The following is a 20185-nucleotide window of genomic DNA, read 5'->3' on the forward strand; positions in this document are numbered from 1 at the left end:
TAGGCAAGGAGGGTTGTATGACATGTGTGAGTTTCGGCACCTTTTTCTTTTACAAAAAAAGCACTGGGGAAGCTGTTAACTTATTTATTAATATGTGTTTTAATTGTGTAGTAATAATATTTCAAAACACTTAATATTTAAGATGATAAATGAAAATGTAAATAGCAGGCCTTCTTTCCTAAAGGCATGGGTAAACATCCAGAGATGTCTATGTCTGCCAGCCAGATGTATTTTCCAAGGCAATGCCAATACTGTGTAATTTAGTTAAAAGAGGCTATCCCAAAAGTGTTGTCTATCTAGCTTGCACTGAAACGCAGTGTGGAACCACAAACTACAACTACTCTCTTCTATCGGAACTACAAATGTAGTAGCCTAGAAATAGAAAGCTGAACTGCATTTGTTCTGCAATCCAGTTCCAGAGAGAACAAGTGACAAAGAGCCTGCTTGTTCCTTAAAACAGCGCTCTCTGGGTCCCTGGTTAAAATATGTCATCTGATGGGACCCAGGAAACATGCTTTCTCTGTTGCTACTCCTGCCCTCTGGAGCCTCTGAATTTGTCCCCCAGGCCTTGAGCGCACAACTAGATTATTATTCTGTATCACCATAATTTTATATAATTGCTGTTTGCCACCCAAAGTCGTTCTGAACTGGGCAGTCACAAGTCCAGAACATTAGAATAATTCAATGGACTTATTTTGGATGCAAGCAGGAAAACCACTTTTGCCATATGTTTGGAGAACTTTCCATACAAACATGAGCTGTAAATTCAGCTCCCTCCCTCCTTCCCAGTAAAAAGGGTGCTTTGCAGAGAGATTTCACAGTTAGCTAAGAGCCTCACAATGGCTTCACAATTTGGTATGAAAATATTACCTGTATGATTCAGCCTCGGTCCTTTTGCTTTTATGTTACTGCAAACAAGTTCTAAGAATCAGAAGAGTCAGAAACAAAGATCATTTAAAGAAGCGTTTTTGTTGCCCATGCATGCCTCTTTCAATGATCTCTGTGTCTGACTCTTCTGATTCTTAGAAATTGCTGAACGATAACTTCTGTTAATCTCTCAGAAGAAACTTTTTATTGACTAAACTGAGATGGAAAAGCCACAGAGCATCACATTTCCTGTTGTGCTTTACAGAGAAACAAGCGATAACACTTTACCAGTTTTGCAGCTGATCAAGCCCACTGTGTAGAGGGCCTCCAATGCAAGCAATTTGTTGCCGTCTCTTCCAGTCCAATAACTCTTCTATTAATATGTTATTCACCAAGGCATCAACCTCCCTTACTATTTGTGCCATTTTACTGAGAACTTCCTATAAAGGACAGGAGAGGTACCGTAGTTAGAGTAAGAGAGAATTCATAAATGGGGAAACAGCGATCTGATTTGTATAACAACCTAAGCTGTGTTCTTCTTCAGCTTAATCTATACACATGGTTTGCTGTTGGTTAATTTATCACCATCTAGCATCAGAGCAGTGGCTAGTTTAAGAAACCATTTGTCTTCCAAGAAAGCAGCCCGAGTATAGAAGCAGCCACAAAACCGAAGCTGCTTCTGTAGTATTGCTTCTGTGTCTTTAACTTTATTTTAAACTTTTAACTACTACTGCTTTGAAAGGAGACACATGCAGGGAAGGACGAGCCACTTAGCCTTCCACAGACCTGTATGTGATGCCCCCCCCATCCCAAGTAGGAACATGAAGGATATTTTTTGTTATCAAATAAAAAACAAGGCAGTGAGAAAGTGCTGCCCAGTCAGATCATTCACAACAAACATTGCTGAGATACTACTAGCTGAATCCAGTCATCTGCATGGCTCTCACCTTAGTGGTCTTCAAAAACTCCAGCCTTGGGTTAGGTTGATGAATAGGGTGGTTATTTTGCTCCTTTGGCTGGCGGAACAGAGTTGGTTGGGTTTCCCCCCCCCGCCCCAAGATAACACCATCTTCTCAAGTTTTATTTTGAGGTTTTAACTTGCCAAATTGTATTGCGTACAACTTATTTCTTGAGTATCTTGATTCCCACGACTTAACCTTTTGACACAACAGACTGCCAGCTGCAACTGACATTCTCATTTACCAAGTATTTTGTTCAGCAACGTTGGAAAGAGCAAGTAACATTTTCTTTGTAACGTCTAAAATTGACTGCTATGTATATTAAATGTTTGAAATGAACATCCACATACATTTTAAAATACACATACATTTTGAAAAAATCTTTAGCCTGAACAAAATCTCAGTCTAATCTTTCAAAGCAAATATACATTGAAGATTTCAAAAGAATGATGATATTGGCATTGCTAAACAAAACATTTGGGAAAAATAAAGCATTTGGGAAACCTTCTGTTAAAAGTAACTAGCACTCCAGCATTAGGCTGTTGAAATTCAGCAGCAAAAATTGTCCCTTTTCTTTCTGAGTTTAAGCAATGGAAGAGGTAAGTTAGGCTCTAAAGAGATCACCTTATCTATTTTCTGCCAAAAAAAATCCCTTCCCCATCCTTGAAAATATTTTCAACCAAGCCAAAAAAAAAATTACAGCTTTGCCCACTGTAGCAATATGACCTCATCTTCACTGAAACCTTCTGAAGCCTTTGAAGACCAAAAATAATTTTAGGAAAGGACAGCCCCAACCAAAAAAAGTTTGACTTTTGCTTCTGAAGTGTCTAGTAATTCTATACCTTTTAAACCCTACAATTACTCTGTGTAGCAATTAAACATTTAATGCATGTGTTCTTGTCCAAGATTTGCTGTATTATAGCTATCAAATAGCAATACAGTATATTGTAATATACAGTATATGTATATTTAAATCAGTGTTTCTCGATTTTGGCAAATTTAAGATGGGCGGGACTTCAACTTCCAAGACTAGCTGGGAAAATCCGAGAAAGTCTACCCATCTTAACTCTATCCTTCTGAAACTTGCCAAGGTTGAGAAAAACCAGTCAAAATATTAAGATGACTAGAGCAGTTATTAGAAGTAAATAAATTAGGCCTTGCTTCAGTGTTGTGTGGAGATTTCTGCTATCTCCTCCCTCCCTCCCCTGTTCCTCTGTGAGAAAATTTGAGCATTCTCAGTTTTTACTGAGAAGTCGCCCAGAGATAAATTAATGAAAAAACCAACAAGAAGTTCTGAAAAACATGGCCCAATTTTAAGAACTAAGTGTATTGGCTTCTTTTTTTTTGTAAATTTGGAATTACTTTTTAATTTGTAAGTAGAAAAAAAAGACCTTCCATAATGACTTTAAGCTCAACGAAGACAAACAATTGAACCAACCTTTCTCTTGTAGTCTATGGTATTGAGCATTTCCTGCAACAACAGCATCTCCTGCTTCATGACAGGACTGTTTTTGTCATTCTGTTCTAAAAAGAGATATGTAGAATATGTATGAAGCATAAGACCGGGGAAACCAGTCAAAACAGTATGTGCAAGTAATTTTAAGGCAGCGTGTTTTCATTTTTTTTCCTACTGCACTATTACTTTGCCTGCAACCAATGTTAGATAAACATAAACCTGTATCGCCCATTAAGTTTATAAATACATTATGGTATGCTATCTTAATATATTATGCCTTACTTTGTCTACGTATGTTTTCGAAAAGAGAGTGAACATTAACCAAAATCGATACCCTGTCAGTATTCTGAATATTTTGTCTAGTTCTTTTAGATTTTAAAACTAAATGCCTTTTTTCCAATAATAACCAGCCAACAACTATCATTTGATCTGTAAGCTCTGCCTCTTTTCCTCAGTGATGAATAAACCCAGGTTGGAGAGGACAATTTTGAACAAGTCATTAACAAGAAGATTGTTAAAGATCTCTTCTGTCCAAAGTTCTTTTTCTCTCATAGCTGAATTTTTGAAGGAACAAACCTATTATGATTCTCCTGGGCTGTATGCATTTTGGAGTATGCAACTATGGAAAGTTTATCTCTAGTTCTAAATGGGATGACTCAGAGAAATGAACCCATTGCTGTTTATTGCTAACCATTTGTTAACCTTGAACCATCCAGAGTAAAAGACGAATTACATGGAACTCTTAAATAACCCTGAATTTTCCTGCCATTTTATTTAAATTAAAAAAAAAGCTTAGGATTGTTACAGCTAGAAATTCATTTTCATTTCTAGCCATTTGTGAACACAACCTGTAATCTTTTATATTAGAGCAGTATGTAACTGCTGTTAATACATAAATAAAGAATCCCATTAAAACAAATTAATTAAGAATCTTCTTTCCCCTATTGGTCTGATTGCTGGAACTCATTTAAATTAGAAAAAATAAGGAATTACACATACAAAATATTATAGCCACAATGTGACTTAAATGTTAAATTGATAGAAAATGAAGGTGTATCTTCATACATAAATACATACCACTAATCTCAGGGATACTTATCTCCAGATTAAAATGCAGAGGGGCACAATTTTAGCTGGACTAATATTTTGCTGGATGTAGAATGCATTAAGCTAAAATGTTAGGCATATTTTACTGGGAATTTATTTTGCGGGAAGTATGCATCAATAGTAGTCTGAGTCTTAATCAAAGCCTGCCCCTCACTCCAAAAAGAAGACAGTAAAAATTTCAATGAAAACCTATAGCCTAGGTATAGAACTAACAGCCAATTTTTAAACACATGCAAGTTTGAAAACCAGCATTTTTCCTTCATAGCTTACCTATGTTGCATATAGTTTTAAATCTGAAGTCAAACTCCTCTTGCAAATCTTCTAAATATTTGATGTCTTGTTCTGTCAGCTGTTTTCAGATTAAATGCATTGAGTAGTAAGTGGATCTAATATAGTCCATAGCTTTAAGCAGACAATAATAACATTCCTAAGAAGCTTGAGTTTCTCTGAAATGGAATGGAAATGCTACAATTGCTATCTTCTTCCTTAGTGGGAAAAGTAGCTGGGATTACAAATCATACTAAACCAAAAAGTGGATTGATTTTTACCCAACCAAGCAATTTTAGTTTATTCAGCAAAACACTGTAAATGGTACCTTATCACACTAAGTGTATCATGCTGTATCACATGCTGTAGATATATAGTGCATCTATGCATGTCTATTCAGAAGCAAGTTCCAATTTGTTCACTGGTGCTTATGCTTAGATAAGCGTGCACAGAACTGCAGTCTTAAATTTCTCTTTTGTTTTTAATCAAACAGTACAGCTCATAGGACAAAAAGTTAGTTTCAGTGAGAGGAGATCAGCTGAATTCAAGAGGGCAATACTATGTATTTAAAAGGATTTTTGCAGGGGTTCATAATTCCAAAGAAGCCTTCCCTGCCTTGGATTAATTTGCCAGCTTCCAAGAGTATCAGTGAAACAGAATGAGTGGACAGCATTCTCAAGTACTGGGATATAGCTGCAAAGAAACCTTCTACCCCTGATAAATTAACAATAACAATTTTCAGGTCAGAGCTCTGAATGGGGACATCTCAATGAGTTATGCCTCACCTGTACTGTACCACAAAAGGGCAACAGTCCAATTTCCATCATATCAACTTCTCTCCGTCCAGTGCGCTCCCACAGAGGGCCTCCTCAGGGTGCCTCCGATCAAAGAATGTCGACTGGTGGCCCCCAGGGGGAGGGCGTTCTCTGTGGGCGCGCCAGACCTGTGGAACCGCTTGCCGGTTGAGCTCCGGATGGCCCCTGACGTTCACTCTTTCTGTCGGGATCTAAAAACTTACTTATTTGAGCAATCCGGCCTGGTTTGATGGGGTTGGGGGTTGGGGTTTTAACATGGTTTTTTTAATTATTGTATATATCGGGCATAATATTTAATTGTTTTTTAACTTTTGTATTTTGTCTTTTAGTATTTATTGCCCTGTACACCGCCCTGAGTATATTTATATTTATAAATATAAATATAAATATAAATCATTTCATTCTTCTGTACCTCTGGATCTAGTTTCAAATTACCATCAAACCTAACCCATATAAAAATAATTGGCACCCCTCTAGGTAATCCTCAACTGACAGTAATGCAGCCCAAATTTCAGTCCTAAGTCATGATGGTCATAAGTTGAGGCACCCTTATGACCAACCTGATTTTACAATCTTTTTTGCAATGGTTGCTAAGCAAATGAAGTGGTTGTTTTTTGCTGGAAACTGGGAGACCGCAGGGTGTGTGTTCCACTGTCGGAACTCCAGAACTGGGTTGTAAACACCATTTTTTGGAAGGTGGGGTGGGGTTCATTGTAACTTTGAACAGTTGTTAAGAGTGGATTACTTGTATGTGAGATCGTTGATATATCAAATATTAGATGTACAAACTAATAACTTGCCTGTGTACTGTTCTTAATTTCAGAACCCTTGAGCTCAATTTTTCTTTGCCTTTCTGAACCCAAGTAGTTTTGTAGTGACTTTTCTAGCAGTCCCTAGAAAAAGAATTTTGACAAATCAGTTTATTAATACTATCCCATTTAGCACAGATTATTTAATGACAAGTTTTAGTGAGAGGGAACGGATTAAATTCAATAAGGCCAATTAGCTTTTGGTAATAGTTCCCGTTTGCTCAGCTTTTTCAAAGGCAAAATATACATGTGGGAATCAAGTTACAAAAAATATTGCTGGTAAATGGAAATAACTGGACTGCCACAGGTATATTAATTGTGAGCTAAAAACAGCCCAAAGGAAAGTTTTAAAAGTGCATTCAGTGGCAAATCAAGATATGCTTAGTAACCTGAAACCTCTGCATAGTACAGAATTTATTTCAAAGGAAAAACATTAAAATGAAGAACATCAGTACATCTTCTCATCTCTCAACTTAAAAAAAGAAAAAAAAAGGATACAGGGAAACTATTCCATGAAGCTTCAGTTGATCTCCCGCACGGGTGTCAAACTCAATTGCATTACGTGATGTATCACGATGCACCATGATGTTTTTTGCCTTTGCAAAGCCAGGGTGGGTGTGGGCCTGCGTGTGACGCTGCCAATTTGACACCCCTGATCTACCACGTAGATCTCTCTCGTTATTTGCCCAACTTTTCTATTTCCAGTTCCTCAGCATCCTTCTTGTACTGTGGTAACCACAAATGGACTCAGGTTTTTGATTAGTAATCTTTAGAAATAGAACTACCACAGGCTGCAGCTGAGATTGCATTGATTTTTTTTTTTTGGCAACTGCAACAGACTGCTGTCTCAGGCTCATTCTCAGATCGTTGTAGATTTTTCTCATAAGTACTATCGCTGTGTGTGTGGGGGGGGGAGGAAACGGGGGCATTCTTTTATAAGGCAAATCTTATATTTCTTACTACTGAACAGCATTTTGATGGGTTTAGGACCATTGTTCAAACCTAAAAAGATCCTTTTAAACTTGACCCAGTCTTCTAAAGTATTATTATATTGAAGCTTTGCAGATTTGATGGGCATTCCTTCTATCTCCTCCTCCTCCTCCTCCTCCTCCTCCAGGTCATCTTCACAAAAATTACCTGAACTGGCATACTGGCTGAAGCCAATACTCTTCTTTCTTCTCTTAAACAGTTTGAAATAACCAGTGCTATATGTAGAGGATTACTTTGATATTTTGCCTGAAAAACAAAGTTAAAGAAAAATAAGAAAGATCTAATCCATATCCTATAGCAGAAATTGGCCACATACAGTAGAACAGCCATGAAGTCATTAGAGAAAATTCAGGTCCATTCTTGATAAATATGTAATATATGTCATTGCATGCATGAAGTTAATTATATGAATCGTAGTCTCTCTCTGAATACTCATAGTCTGTTTTATCATTTCTTTATTTTCCCCATTTCGTCTGCACTGTTTCTCTCAAACTTGTATTTGGTTCTCTAACAAAAGGTAGACAAGACATTCAATATCTGAATTTTTCACTATCATTGTATCCACATGCTGCCAATACGTTTCTTACCCACTTAGTCTTTCATAAAAAGCTTACATGAAGCTCACAAGATATTAAATTCTTTAAGGCAGTACAGCTGGGCTATTTTACCAATAAACTTGGGTGATTGTTGTGTGCATCACTGAGAGGTTAATTTCTGGCTTTCGTTTAAATCTTTATATACTGATGTTCTTTTATCCTCTCTTTTCCTAACCTTCGATTCTACCAATTCTCCCATATCGGAATCTGACTTAATAGAAAGGACTTTGACCAGCACAAAATATCTTAATATAAGAACATAGATGGTGCTCTGTTGGATGGGATCCTTGATCCATCTAGTCAATCTGTCCTCATGGTGGCCAACCAATCATACAAGGAAGCCCTCTAGTCTCCCGGCACATGGCCTTCAAAGGCAGCCCTGCTCCAATGGGATCTAGTAAGAAGGTTGATTCCCAGGAGGGAAGGGTGCCTTCCAGAGAAGTAAGAAGCAAATCAGTCCAGATATTGGGTGTGAGAGAAACAGAATGAAGAAGCCCTTTACTAACAGTTCGTATACTGTAGATGAGACAGTGGAGTTCCCAGTCTGGCAAAATTTTGTCTGTAAGTGTTAAAGAATAAAGAACTCAGCTTGGAAGATTTACCATGTTATCATTCTTGGTTTTGAGCTTGACACCTGCTGCCATCAAGGCTGACAGCTATTGATCCTCAGCAGAATAGAATGAATTACCCTCATATATTTAAGATTAAGGTTTATGGCTTTTAGTTTAGGTACAGCTTACTAACTTATGGAGGAGAAGTATAATGCTGAAAAAGATTCAGGCACACCAGAGAGAAGTTGGTTTTTGCACATCATGGTCAATACACACATAGCTGAATATATAATTTGAGTAAAAATCTTAACTCTGTAACCCTTTGTCTGTAACAAAGCCATGCTGCTCTTTCCAAATTTTGCTCATTGTCATTTCATACCCTTTTGATCAGAATTCTACCAAACACCTTCTCGGTTAATAAACAAATTCCTCCTGTAATTTTGGGTGTTTGTTTTTGCAATCTGTCTGAAATCTTCTGCAGCCTTTGTATAGGGGAACAATAATGGCCTTTTTCAAATTGTCAGGCAAAGTTAACCTTCACACACATTAAAAAAAAATTCATATCCACTCCATAAACAAACCACATCCATATTGTAATATTTCTGTGGCTACACTATAACTCACTCTTTTTTCAATATTCTATCATCATTTATTACTTTCTTTTTATCAGGCTTTGACTTGGTCACTGACATTTATTGCATAGCATCCATTCCAATTTCACAGTGCAACGCACATTTATAGTTTATATAATGGATACGTGCAGTATATACTCTATCAATAATGAAGACTGCGTAGTTTATATCAGAAAGTACTGCATGTTTGCAGCTTCCTTTACATTTCAAAATGTAAATCTGCAGGAGATTTCTTTGCAATTCTTTTTTAAACTCACCTGAAGAACTCTTCTGACTTTCTTTAGGTTATGTATCAAAAGGAGATTCTTCTCCTGAGAAACACGCTCTAAATGCTCATCCAGTTTTATGAATAAGTTATGCAACAGCATTGCTGCTGTGGACTCATTGCTATAGGCAGATTCCCTTTGCAACAGGAAATAAATAAGAAAAAAAATACATATATCAAAAATAGTACTGTTTTCAAAATCATTTGTTCAAGAGAAATATTAGGCACTAAATGGGAGGCCAACAAATTGGTTATACAAATTCTGTTTTTAATCTAAAGAAAATATTCTGTATATAATGTAAATTATATACAGAATATTATTATAATATTATAAAGTTAAAATAAAATAAAATAATATATAGATATAGGATTGAAAGAGCTAATAAAATTCTCAGTTTGCTTTTTAAAAATTTGTACACATATATAATATATTTTCAATTTGTATGTAATATGTAGTCCTAACATTAAAATAGAAAACTGATAAACTGCTTATGAAAATTAACATCTGACCATAAATGTCAGAATATTATCAATATATTGATTTCTGTCTGTGTAGGAGTGAAGAAAGGATGGAGAATTAATTTAAAATTAATCATTGGAATTAATAATTGCTCATATGTACTATCTAGAGTTTTAAATCTGGATACAGCTGTGTTGACAAAAAGAAGTACTCTACACTTCCTCTAAAAACAATTCTCAGGGTGCATTTTATAAACCAAAATATTTTATAGTTTGACATGTTTATTTCCATATATCTTTCAGTATCAAAGACTAATCATAATAGAATGATTATTTCAAACATTAAATGGGTTAATATATTCACTGAACTTTCTTTGTAGGTAACAAAATGGCTATAACAATGACAAAAATATAGAAAGAGAGGGAACATTAATTCATAAAGATATGGTCATATTTTATTATATACTTTCCAAATTTAGATTTAGATTTTAGATTTATTGAGATTTTTATACCGCCCTTCTCCCAAAGGGACTCAGGGCGGTTCACAGGGCATAAATATAAACACCAATACAAACATTAAAAAATAATTAAATTAATGCCCAAGTTAAAACCAGAATAATAAAACAAACCAATAAAAAACCCAAGTATGCTTGATGGGAGTAGGTTTATGGAATATGTAATTATGTAAAATTATTGTACTATTAATTTGGTAGGTTTTGAACTATTTGTTAAGTCTATTGAAAGTTTACTCGTTTAATGCTGCTTAAACATGTACACCCACAGATTGTGATGCAAAACAACAATATTTTATTTTCACTTGGATAATAAAATAACTGTATTCCCAAGAAGCGGGGGGGGGGGTGGTGTCTGCCCAGGAAGCTATATTTGTATATAACAGAGCTTCTCAAACTTGGCAGCTTGAAGATGTGTGGACCTCAACTCCCAGAATTCCTAACTGGCAAGTTGTGGAATTCTGACTGAGGAATTCTGGGCATTGAAGTCCTCACATCTTCAAGTTGACAAATTTGAAAAACATTCAACAGTAAATATAATGCAAACTATATCTGCCTATTCAGCAGTGCCCTAATATTCAAGGCAGAAAAGGAAGAAAAAAAAATCCAAACTTACCAGTCCTGGCTTTCGATCCACTGTGCTAAAAGATGTCGAATTTCCATGGGAAAGATGTCATCGTAAATCTGGTCTATTTGCTCTAAAAAACAGGGTTCCAACTGCTGCACTTGATTCCACTGAGACATGCTAAAAAGAAATAGGCTTGCTTTTTTGAGATAAGAAAGATGATATCTTTCGAATATGTTGGATTGCAATTTCCAGAATAGCTGCCCAGTATGATTTTGCAAAATTGCCGGGTAAGAAAAATTCAGAGAGGACTTAACAGCTACTCTCCTTTTCAGACAAATGAAAGTTGCTGGTTAGAGGTAAACCATATATGCAAAGTTTGAAGGATATAGTTATTTCATATTTTGTCCCAGTTTCCTTTGTATTAAGGAAATTATATTGTTGAATGAACATAGTTTATCACTTTGAAAGTAAGAAATGTATTAATTACTAAGATAATTTCATACGTTATCCAATTTTGGCACTGTAAATATGGCTATAGTCTGACAGACAGTAACAGTCTATTGGCCCTGCTTAAAATCTCTACTTTTGACATAGTGGTTAGAATGCAGTATTGCAGGCTAATTCTGCCAACTGCCAGTAGTCCGATCCTGACCAGCTCAAGCTTGACTCACACTTTCATCCTTCTGAGGCCGGTAAAATGAGGACCCAGGCTGTTGGGGGCAATATGCTGACTCTGTAAATCACTTAAAGAGTGCTGTAAAACACTTTGTTGTTGTTGTTAGTTGCGAAGTCGTGTCCGACCCATCGCAACCCCATGGACAACGTTCCTCCAGGCCTCCCTGTCCTCTACCATCTTCTGGAGTCCATTTAGGCTCACGCCTACTGCTTCAGTGACTCCATCCAGCCACCTCATTCTCTGTCCTCCCCTTCTTCTCTTGCCCTCAATCTTTCCCAGCATTAGGCTCTTCTCGAGTGAGTCCTTCCTTCTCATTAGGTGGCCAAAGTATTTGAGTTTTAGCTTCAGGATCTGGCCTTCTAAAGAGCAGTCAGGGTTGATCTCCTCTAGGACTGACCGGTTTGATCGCCTTGCAGTCCAAGGGACTCGCAGGAGTCTTCTCGAGCACCAGAGTTCAAAGGCCTCAATTCTTTGGCGCTCAGCCTTTGTTATGGTCCAGCTTTCACTGCCATACATTGCAACTGGGAAGACCATAGCCTTGACTATTGTAAAACACTATGGAGAGGTATATAAATCTAAGTGCTACTGCTATTGCTACTTCTATCTGTGTGTGCTATTCCAATACTTCAAAACATGGTGCAGGTTGGGAGTTACGCTTTCTTTACCCCTCTTTTTCTCGAAGAAAAAAAAAGTACTGTAGTATACAATTCCTGAAGCATCAGCAGTAGAAAAATAGAGAAGATTGTTTCTAAAGCACACTTGGGAGTCCTGTTGCTGAAATCCCATATTTAGTATTGGAAGACAATACCTGTTATTAGCCAGAATGTTAACAAAATCCAGTTGACATTGCTTTATTATCCCTATACACCACCTGGCTGCTGCACGTGAGAACAAACAAGGGCATATTGTAAAGAAAGAGGTATGAACATTGATTTTGACAGAGGACATCTGCCCTTCGCATGGTGCAATTCTATTTTCTCGATTTTATTTTTAAAAAATGCTTTCTATTTCTTATTATAATACCTTTACAATTCTGCTAATGCAGAATATTCATTTAAACTATCTATCTAAGATATTGACATGACTCTCACTTAAAATACTACTCAAAAGACAGATTTCAAAAAGCAATAAAATAAAGGAACAACATTCAGAAATATTAATTTTTTGGGGGGGAAGGTGTGCCTTGGAGTCAGTGTTGACTCCAGGCGACTGCTGGGACTTCTCTTTCTTGACAAAATTTCAGAAATAGTTTGCCGTCGTGTCCTTTCTAGGGCTGAAAAAGGGACTGGCCCAAGGTCTGGCTTTGTGCCTTATGTAGAACTAGAACTCACGGTCTCTTGATATCTAGCCTGATCCCTTAACCACTTACCAAACTGGCTCTTTGTTATTGATTTGAACCATTTTAAATGCAGTTCTCAATAAATACAGAAAGGAAACTGAGGATCACAGAATCTCAAGAGTTGGAAGTGCAGTGGATGATGCTGATAGGTACCAGGATGATCTGACCTCTAGGGATCACCAGATTGTGACACCAACTAGAGTAGACAATCAGTGAAGTATATCAGATGTCATACTCAGGAAAACTGCCATGACTTGTTCCCTGCTGGAACAGCTGGACAGATCATAACCCTCAACACATCAGCAACCAGATCACTGATGAGGTCTGTCAGACTATCTCCATGGTCAAAACTGTGTTGGGAAAAGAGGGAAAAAGCTATTTTTAAACCTGGAACAGCAAAAGATGGCTTTAAGCTTCCTCCGGTACTGGCTAGCAATAGCAATAGCACTTAGATTTATATACCGCTTCACAGTGCTTTACAGCCCTCTCTAAGCAGTTTACAGAGTCAGCATTTGGCTCCCAACGATCTGGGTCCTTTACTTTACTGACCTCGGAAGGATGGAAGGCTGAGTCAACCTTGAGCCTGGTGAGATTCAAACTGCCAAACTGCTGGCAATCGGCAGACAGGAGAATTAGCCTGCAGTACTGCATTCTAACCACTGCGCCACCACGGCTAGGCACGACATGAAGGCAACATCATGAGGACATGACATGAAAAAAAAAAGACTGTTTGGGCATGCTTGTGCTGTGATTAGATGCAACTGAAGAAACACCCACTCTTCTTGGTCCCAACTAAATGGATGTTAAGATGATAATGATTTAAATGGCAAATTGATGCAGCAAGTAATAGCTGTTCAAAGTCCTGGGTCTAAAGCATTCATGGTCTATAATGCAATCACCCACGATTGAATTTCTTTTGTTAATAAATTGGGTGCCAATGCAGCTTTTCAAACAGAAAAGTGATAAGCTCCACGTGCACTGGATTCGGGATAAACTTGAGTTTTCAAATAGTCTTTAAAGTAAGCTTTATGGGCAGAGCATTGAAGTAGTCCAGGTGTGCTGTAATTAAAACATAATTTGAGCTGAGAAGCCATGAAGTATGTAAGAACTATATCTATAAGTGGAATGTTTGAGAGTGAATGGAATACTACAATAAAAGATATCTTCAAACAACAGTTTTATCCCAGATTCTATCATGCAGGAAACACCTTTTTCTACAATGAGATTCCACTCGGTTTGTCCACTACTAGCTGCTCCCATTAAATAGGATGAGCAAGAGTCAAACGCACACATAGCTGGCATCTTATCTCCAAAACCCTTCAAGTTACCTAAGCTAAAATTCATCCAACTTAACTGGACAATTAGGAGCTAAACATGTACTGCCTAATATTATTCTTATAGTAGCATCCAAATCAAATTGGAAAGGAAGGCTTTAGAAACTGGCCATAACAAGATGCTAAGCACAGGCCAATACTGCTAGCTTGCATGGAATAATTCCTGTGCTAACAGAGAAATAAACTTTTTGCCACTTCACTGAACAGACTCTATCTAATATGCATTTGATTATATTCATCCCAACTTTTCCAGCTCTATGACTCTAGCCATTTCACTTCCTAACATCAAACGTTGACTAAGATTTCAGTAAAACAAATGGCAACAGAAGACACAGACGATTCCAAAAGTTATTAGCCATTTTGGATGGATTAGCCTCCCAGAGTAGACCATCCTGCCTCTGGAAATACCACAAAGCCTAAACCAGGGGTCTTCAAACTTGGCCCTTTTATGACTTGTGGACTTCAACTCCCAGAATTCCTCAGCCAGGCTGGCTGAGGAATTCTGGAATTTGAAGTCCACAAGTCATAAAAGAGCCAAATTTGAAGACCCCTGGCCTAAACGTTACTAGGATGCTTTCAGATGAAAAACCACAGCTAATATAGAGTTATTCCTAATTTTATTTCTTAATAGTTTTTCTTTCAGAGGAAGAAATGGTGGATTGAATATAACTTTGTGAAAAGTGGAGCCAATACTTCAACGAAGATTGAAGATGGGATATGGAAAGAAGATACCATTTGTTGTATTCTAAAAGGAAATGATAAGTTACTAAAATTGTTTATACTTCTTGTGATGAAGGTTGGAAGTTATTTCTTTTCTGTTTCTTTAAATGTTTTGCATTTAATAGGAATTCTGTGAAAGTTTCCTATCCCTTGCAGCTGTATGCTCTTTCCCAAAATTTGTAAGATTTGGGACAATTCTCCAATCACTCTAGGGGAAAAGCACATAGCTGCAAGGGATAGGAAAGTTTCACAGAATTTCCATTAAATGCATGTTTATATTTGACATCCATATTCTGCTATTTATTTTAGGTCTGTGAACTTAGGTAATTTGGTTCTTACTGATACAGTATTGGACAGAGCAATAATCCACTGCAGCATTTGAGGGACTCTCAATTTGCTGTTTGGGCTAACAGAATCATTATATGGAATAACATAGTAGGGCTATAGTAATTCATTGTGATTACAAGTTCATTGTGTCATTAGAAGATTTGTGATTACAAATTTCATGGTTCAGCAAGGAGTTTAAAACCTAAAATGAAAAAGTTGCTTTAAGCTTAATATTTTAATAAGAGTACTTATAGAAACGCTGGATGAGTCTGTATCATCTCTCTCTCTCACACACACACACATACACACAATGCAGAAAGAATAATGTTGAACTCAGAAAAGAACTACAGTATTATCTGTAAGAAAATGTGTGCAAAGTATTGGCCAACCAATAAAAATGCAATTATGAACACGTTTACTAACCATGACCAACTAAAAACTGCATATGTTACTGTGCATAAAATCACACAAAATATTTGATATGTCCTCTGCAAAAGTAAATCATACTATACAGAAATAAACTCTACAAAAGTCAGTGGGATTTAATCCCAGAGAAGCATACAGAGAATTAGAGTCTTAGTTTTGTTTATTATATATTTAATATGTTTGTTTTATAGTACTCTGCAAAATACAATTGTATTGCAAGGAGAAGCTTGATGTTTTTCTAAATGAATCATTTTGATTATGGCATAACCTATAGTGAAACAAGCCATCCACAAAACATCTGTGATTATAATATGCAACTCCATTAAACTATGCACTCAAATGGTTTTTGCCTAGATTAGGAGATAATCTTGCAACTTTAGTTTTAAAAGTACCAGGACTCCATGAACAACTACCAGTATCACTCAGAATGTGGCATCTCATGAAAGAAAGCACAACTCAGCAAACAACGCAAAACAGTCTTTGACCGCATTAACAAAAGCACTGCATTAAAATGGGTGTGTATGTGTGCCTTCAAGCATTTTTCTTATTCCAAGTCATATTCTGACTTTTGGTGACTGCCAGGATTAGTCCCTATAGTTTTATTGGCAAGATTTGCAGAAGTGGCTTGTCACTGCCTCCTTCTATGATTGAGAGAGAGAAACTGGACCAAGTTCACAGAGTTGGCTTCCTGCCAAAGGAAGGCAGAACTAGAACTCACCATCTCCTGGTTTTTAGTCTGATGCCTTAACCCAGTGATGGCGAACCTTTTAGACACTGAGTGCCCCAAAACCGGCCCACCCCCCACCCCACTCCCTGCCTCGCCCCAGGGCCACCTACTGCCTCCACAGCCCACCGCAGATCACCCACACGGCCCTGCAGTGCTATGTTGGCCACGCCCTCCACCCGCACCCCGCAGCATCATCTGTGCACGACAGTGCGTGAGGGAAGAGTCTTGTCCTTGCTGCACGGCTGCCATGTCCTTGGCTGCGCTGCTCCGTGCAGGCGATGCCCAGGGGCGACTTTCCTCCGGGGGGGGCTGCTGGTGAGGAAGGGGCTGCAGGGGAGGTGGGGCTGGGGCAATGGTGCGGGTGCCCACAGAGAGGGTTCTGAGTGCCACCTCTGGCATGCGTGCCATAGGTTCAGCACCACTGCCTTAACCATTACACCAACCTAGCTCTCACTGCATCAAAATTATTACAGTCAGGGCTTTTTTTCTCATAGAACGCTCAGAACGGAGTTCCGGCACCTTTTTTGGATGGAACCTTGTAGGGTAAGCAAGGCAGGTTGTATGACATGTGTGAGTTCCGGCACCTTTTTCTTTTACAAAAAAAGCACTGATTACAGTGTAGTAATTTTGTGTACTCTACACTAGTTAGACCACGCTTAAAATATTGCTTCCTGTACTGGGGTACACAGGTTAAAAAGGAACTTAAAGAAACGGGAGTGGATTCAAATGAGAGATATCAAGAGGTAAGAGGTTTGAAAACAAAGTTCTATGAGACACAGTTAAAAGAACTACAGGTTTAGCCTGTAAAAAAAATATGAGAGGAGACATGAGTGGAGTCTATAAGTATTTAAAAGGCTGTTCCTGTGCAAAACAGGGTGGACTTGTTCTCTGTCGCAACAAAGTACAGGACAGAGCCGAATGAGTTGAAATTAAATGAAATAATTAATAATGAAATAATAATTAAATTAAATTATTAAACATTAATTAAATAAAATATATAAAAAGAAGGCTGAAGATTAGGAGAAACCTCTTGATAGGAAGAGCTGCTCTGCAATGAATCCGTCTGTCGAAAATAGTGGTGCTACCCTCTTCCTGAACGTTTTAGAAAATGGATTACAGTAGATAAAATGTTTATGGAGATTCTCAGACATCCAGGCCACCGTTGTCCCAAAGATGCTTTTTTCACGAGGCAACTGGACTTTTTGCCTCCTGAAAAAAGCACCTTTGGGCTGACACCTTTGGCCTTACAGTAGATAAGTCACCTGTTTGGGGGAGGGGGGATGATTTCATGGATTCCTGCATTTAGCTGAGGTTGGGCCAGATAATGCATAAGAACCCTTTCATTTCAGGCCCTCTGTCATTCGATCCTCTAATACAGGGGTCTTCAAACTTGGCCCTTTTATGACTCATGGACTTCAATTCCCAGAATTCCTCAGCCAGTGTGCCTGGCTGAGGAATTCTGGGAGTTGAAGTCCATGAGTCATAAAAGGGCCGAGTTTGAAGACCTCTGCTCTAATATAGTATCACATTAGATCTGGCACCTCTTAGCCCTAGCATGGGCTAAGCTAACTCTAGAGGGTGGCGATTTAAAATCACCAGAAGTCCCGCCAACTGTTCTATGGAGTTTATTCCCAAGGCCAGGCGTAGGCAACCTCCATGCTGGCTCAGGAATTCTGGGAATTGAAGTCCACGAGTCATAAAAGAGCCAAGGTTGCCTACCCCGGCCCAAGGCACACCCTAAGCTTAACTAGACATTAAATGTGCTATCTATAATTATTTCTGAACGATCACGTCTAGGATTGCACTACAAACTACCTGACGCTGATTTTTTTTTTTTAAACGGAGATTAAAAAAAACGGTCCAGGGCAGAACAAATGATCTTGCGGAACATTTAAAGCAGGGGTCTTCAAACTTGGCCCTTTTATGACTGGTGGACTTCAACTCCCAGAATTCCTCAGCCAGCATGCCTGGCTGAGGAATTCTGGGAGTTGAAGTCCACCAGTCATAAAAGGGCCAAGTTTGAAGACCCCTGATTTTAAAGCCTCGACCGAAGGCTGATTTTAGCGCGGGGATTTTGCAGGGCTCGGGACAACTGAACCGAGGCGTGCGCCTTTTTCTTCTAGCCGTGGGCTTGGTTTGGCTTCATCCCGAGATGCCGCCTTCTACTAATGGCAGATTTCCCACCCACCCCCCATCCCCATCCCCATTACACATAAACACACATATACACACACCCCCTCCCGCCTCCCCTGCTTTACCTGGGGAATGAACTCGGCTGCCCCGGCTGCCCCAGGCGACGCGCTCCCCAAGGGATGGTTAGAAAGCCTCCGATCTTTCGATCCTCCCGGCCCCCTACCCCTTTGGCTCCCTCGCGGCTGCAGGTGCAAAGCGACGCCGCCCCGCCGCAGAAGCTTCGGCTCTTCTTTTAAGGGTGGGCGCGCGCCCTCGCTTCGGGGAACTTGCTTGCGGGCGACGTCACCCGGGGAGGAAGCGGGAGGGAGGGAGGGAGGAGGCGGAGGAGAGCGCGCGCGAGGCGGGAGAAAAGTGGGGAGTTTCCCCCCCCCTCCCTTCGGGCCTTTTGCCAAAGTCTCTGCTGGTCTCGAAGCGCTACTTCCTCTGAAGGGTTTTTTTTCTTTCTTTCTTTCTTTCTTTCTTTCTTTCTTTCTTTCTTTCTTTCTTTCTTTCTTTCTTTCTTTCTTTCTTTCTTTCTTTCTTTCTTTCTTTCTTTCTTTCTTTCTTTCTTTCTTTCTTTCTTTCTTTCTTTTTCCCTCCTCTGCCTCGCTTTTAAATGGGACATAATCTTATGCAGAATTGACTCGGGAGGCCGGTGTGTGGTGTAGTTCAGCGTTTCCCAACCTTAGGAACTTGAAGATGCGTGGACTTCAACTCCCAGAATTCCCCAGCCAGCTATGCTGGCTGGGGAATTCTGGGAGTTGAAGTCCACGCATCTTCAAGTTCCTAACGTTGGAAAACGCTGGTGTAGTTGGTTCACGTAGTGTGGTGGGATGGAGGGTTTGTTGTCACTGTGTGTTGGGGGGAGAGAGCAGGGGGGGGAGGCTCAGCTAATCTCAATGTACACATGTTGTACTTTGGCAATAAAGGTTTATTATTATTATTTCTTCGCGCGCCCGCTCGCGCGGCGCCTGGGTTTTCTTCGAAGCAAGGGCGCGCTGGCAGATTTGACCTATGCTGACCCTAGGGAGAAAGCCCCACCGCCGTCCTCAAGCTTGCTCCTCCCCTCCCCGAGTTACATCCTCAGGAGGTTGCTGAAAGAGGTGCGAGGCGTGCTACTTTGGGGGTTCACGTCTGCTCTGAAAATTGCAGCTCGCCGCAGTGAGAAGCCCTCCCTTTCCCGGAGACCTTTTTGTGGCTTACTGGGTGAGGGGAAAAATACTGGGCGGATAACCCTGAAGGACCTTCCCTCTTAAGGCACTTTGGGAAACTTCTCAAGACAAGCCGGAGACCAAATGATACCCCTTAGCCCATAGGTCTGCAACCCGCGGCTCTGGAGCCGCATGCGGCTCTTTCAGCCGTCTCCTGCGGCTCCCAGTCCTCTGCTATGTGTACTCCCCCCAAAAAAAGTGAGATTAAAAATTTCAACCAATCAATTCAAATATGCAGGGTAGGTGCATATCTCGCCTTGGCTCCACTCTTCAGTCAAACCCTGTTCTGCGCATGTACGCGCATGCGCACACATTTTTTGTGGCTCCCAGTTTTTCCTTTTGTGAGGGAACCGGTTCCAAGTGGCTCTTTCACTGTTTCAGGTTGCTGACCCCTGCCTTA

General features: G+C 39.3%; 1 protein-coding gene across 2 annotated transcripts in view; it reads right to left on the reverse strand.

Moving 5' to 3' along the window:
- STAT4 (signal transducer and activator of transcription 4) overlaps positions 1-19028 on the reverse strand; it is a 45742-nt gene extending 26714 nt beyond the window's left edge. For both annotated transcript variants that reach the window (XM_083366554.1, XM_083366553.1), the window contains exons 1-8: positions 18661-19028; positions 10902-11030; positions 9307-9451; positions 7418-7516; positions 6272-6364; positions 4660-4738; positions 3265-3350; positions 1156-1307 (exon numbers count right to left, since the gene is read on the reverse strand). In XM_083366554.1, the coding sequence (XP_083222680.1) occupies positions 1156-1307; positions 3265-3350; positions 4660-4738; positions 6272-6364; positions 7418-7516; positions 9307-9451; positions 10902-11029 (782 nt within the window). In that variant the 5' untranslated portion in view covers position 11030; positions 18661-19028. The remainder of the gene's footprint in view (positions 1-1155; positions 1308-3264; positions 3351-4659; positions 4739-6271; positions 6365-7417; positions 7517-9306; positions 9452-10901; positions 11031-18660) is intronic.
- Positions 19029-20185: the final 1157 nt, after the last annotated feature.

Source organism: Vipera ursinii (assembly GCF_947247035.1).
Source record: "Vipera ursinii genome assembly, chromosome: 1".
Classification (NCBI taxonomy): Eukaryota; Metazoa; Chordata; class Lepidosauria; order Squamata; family Viperidae; genus Vipera; species Vipera ursinii.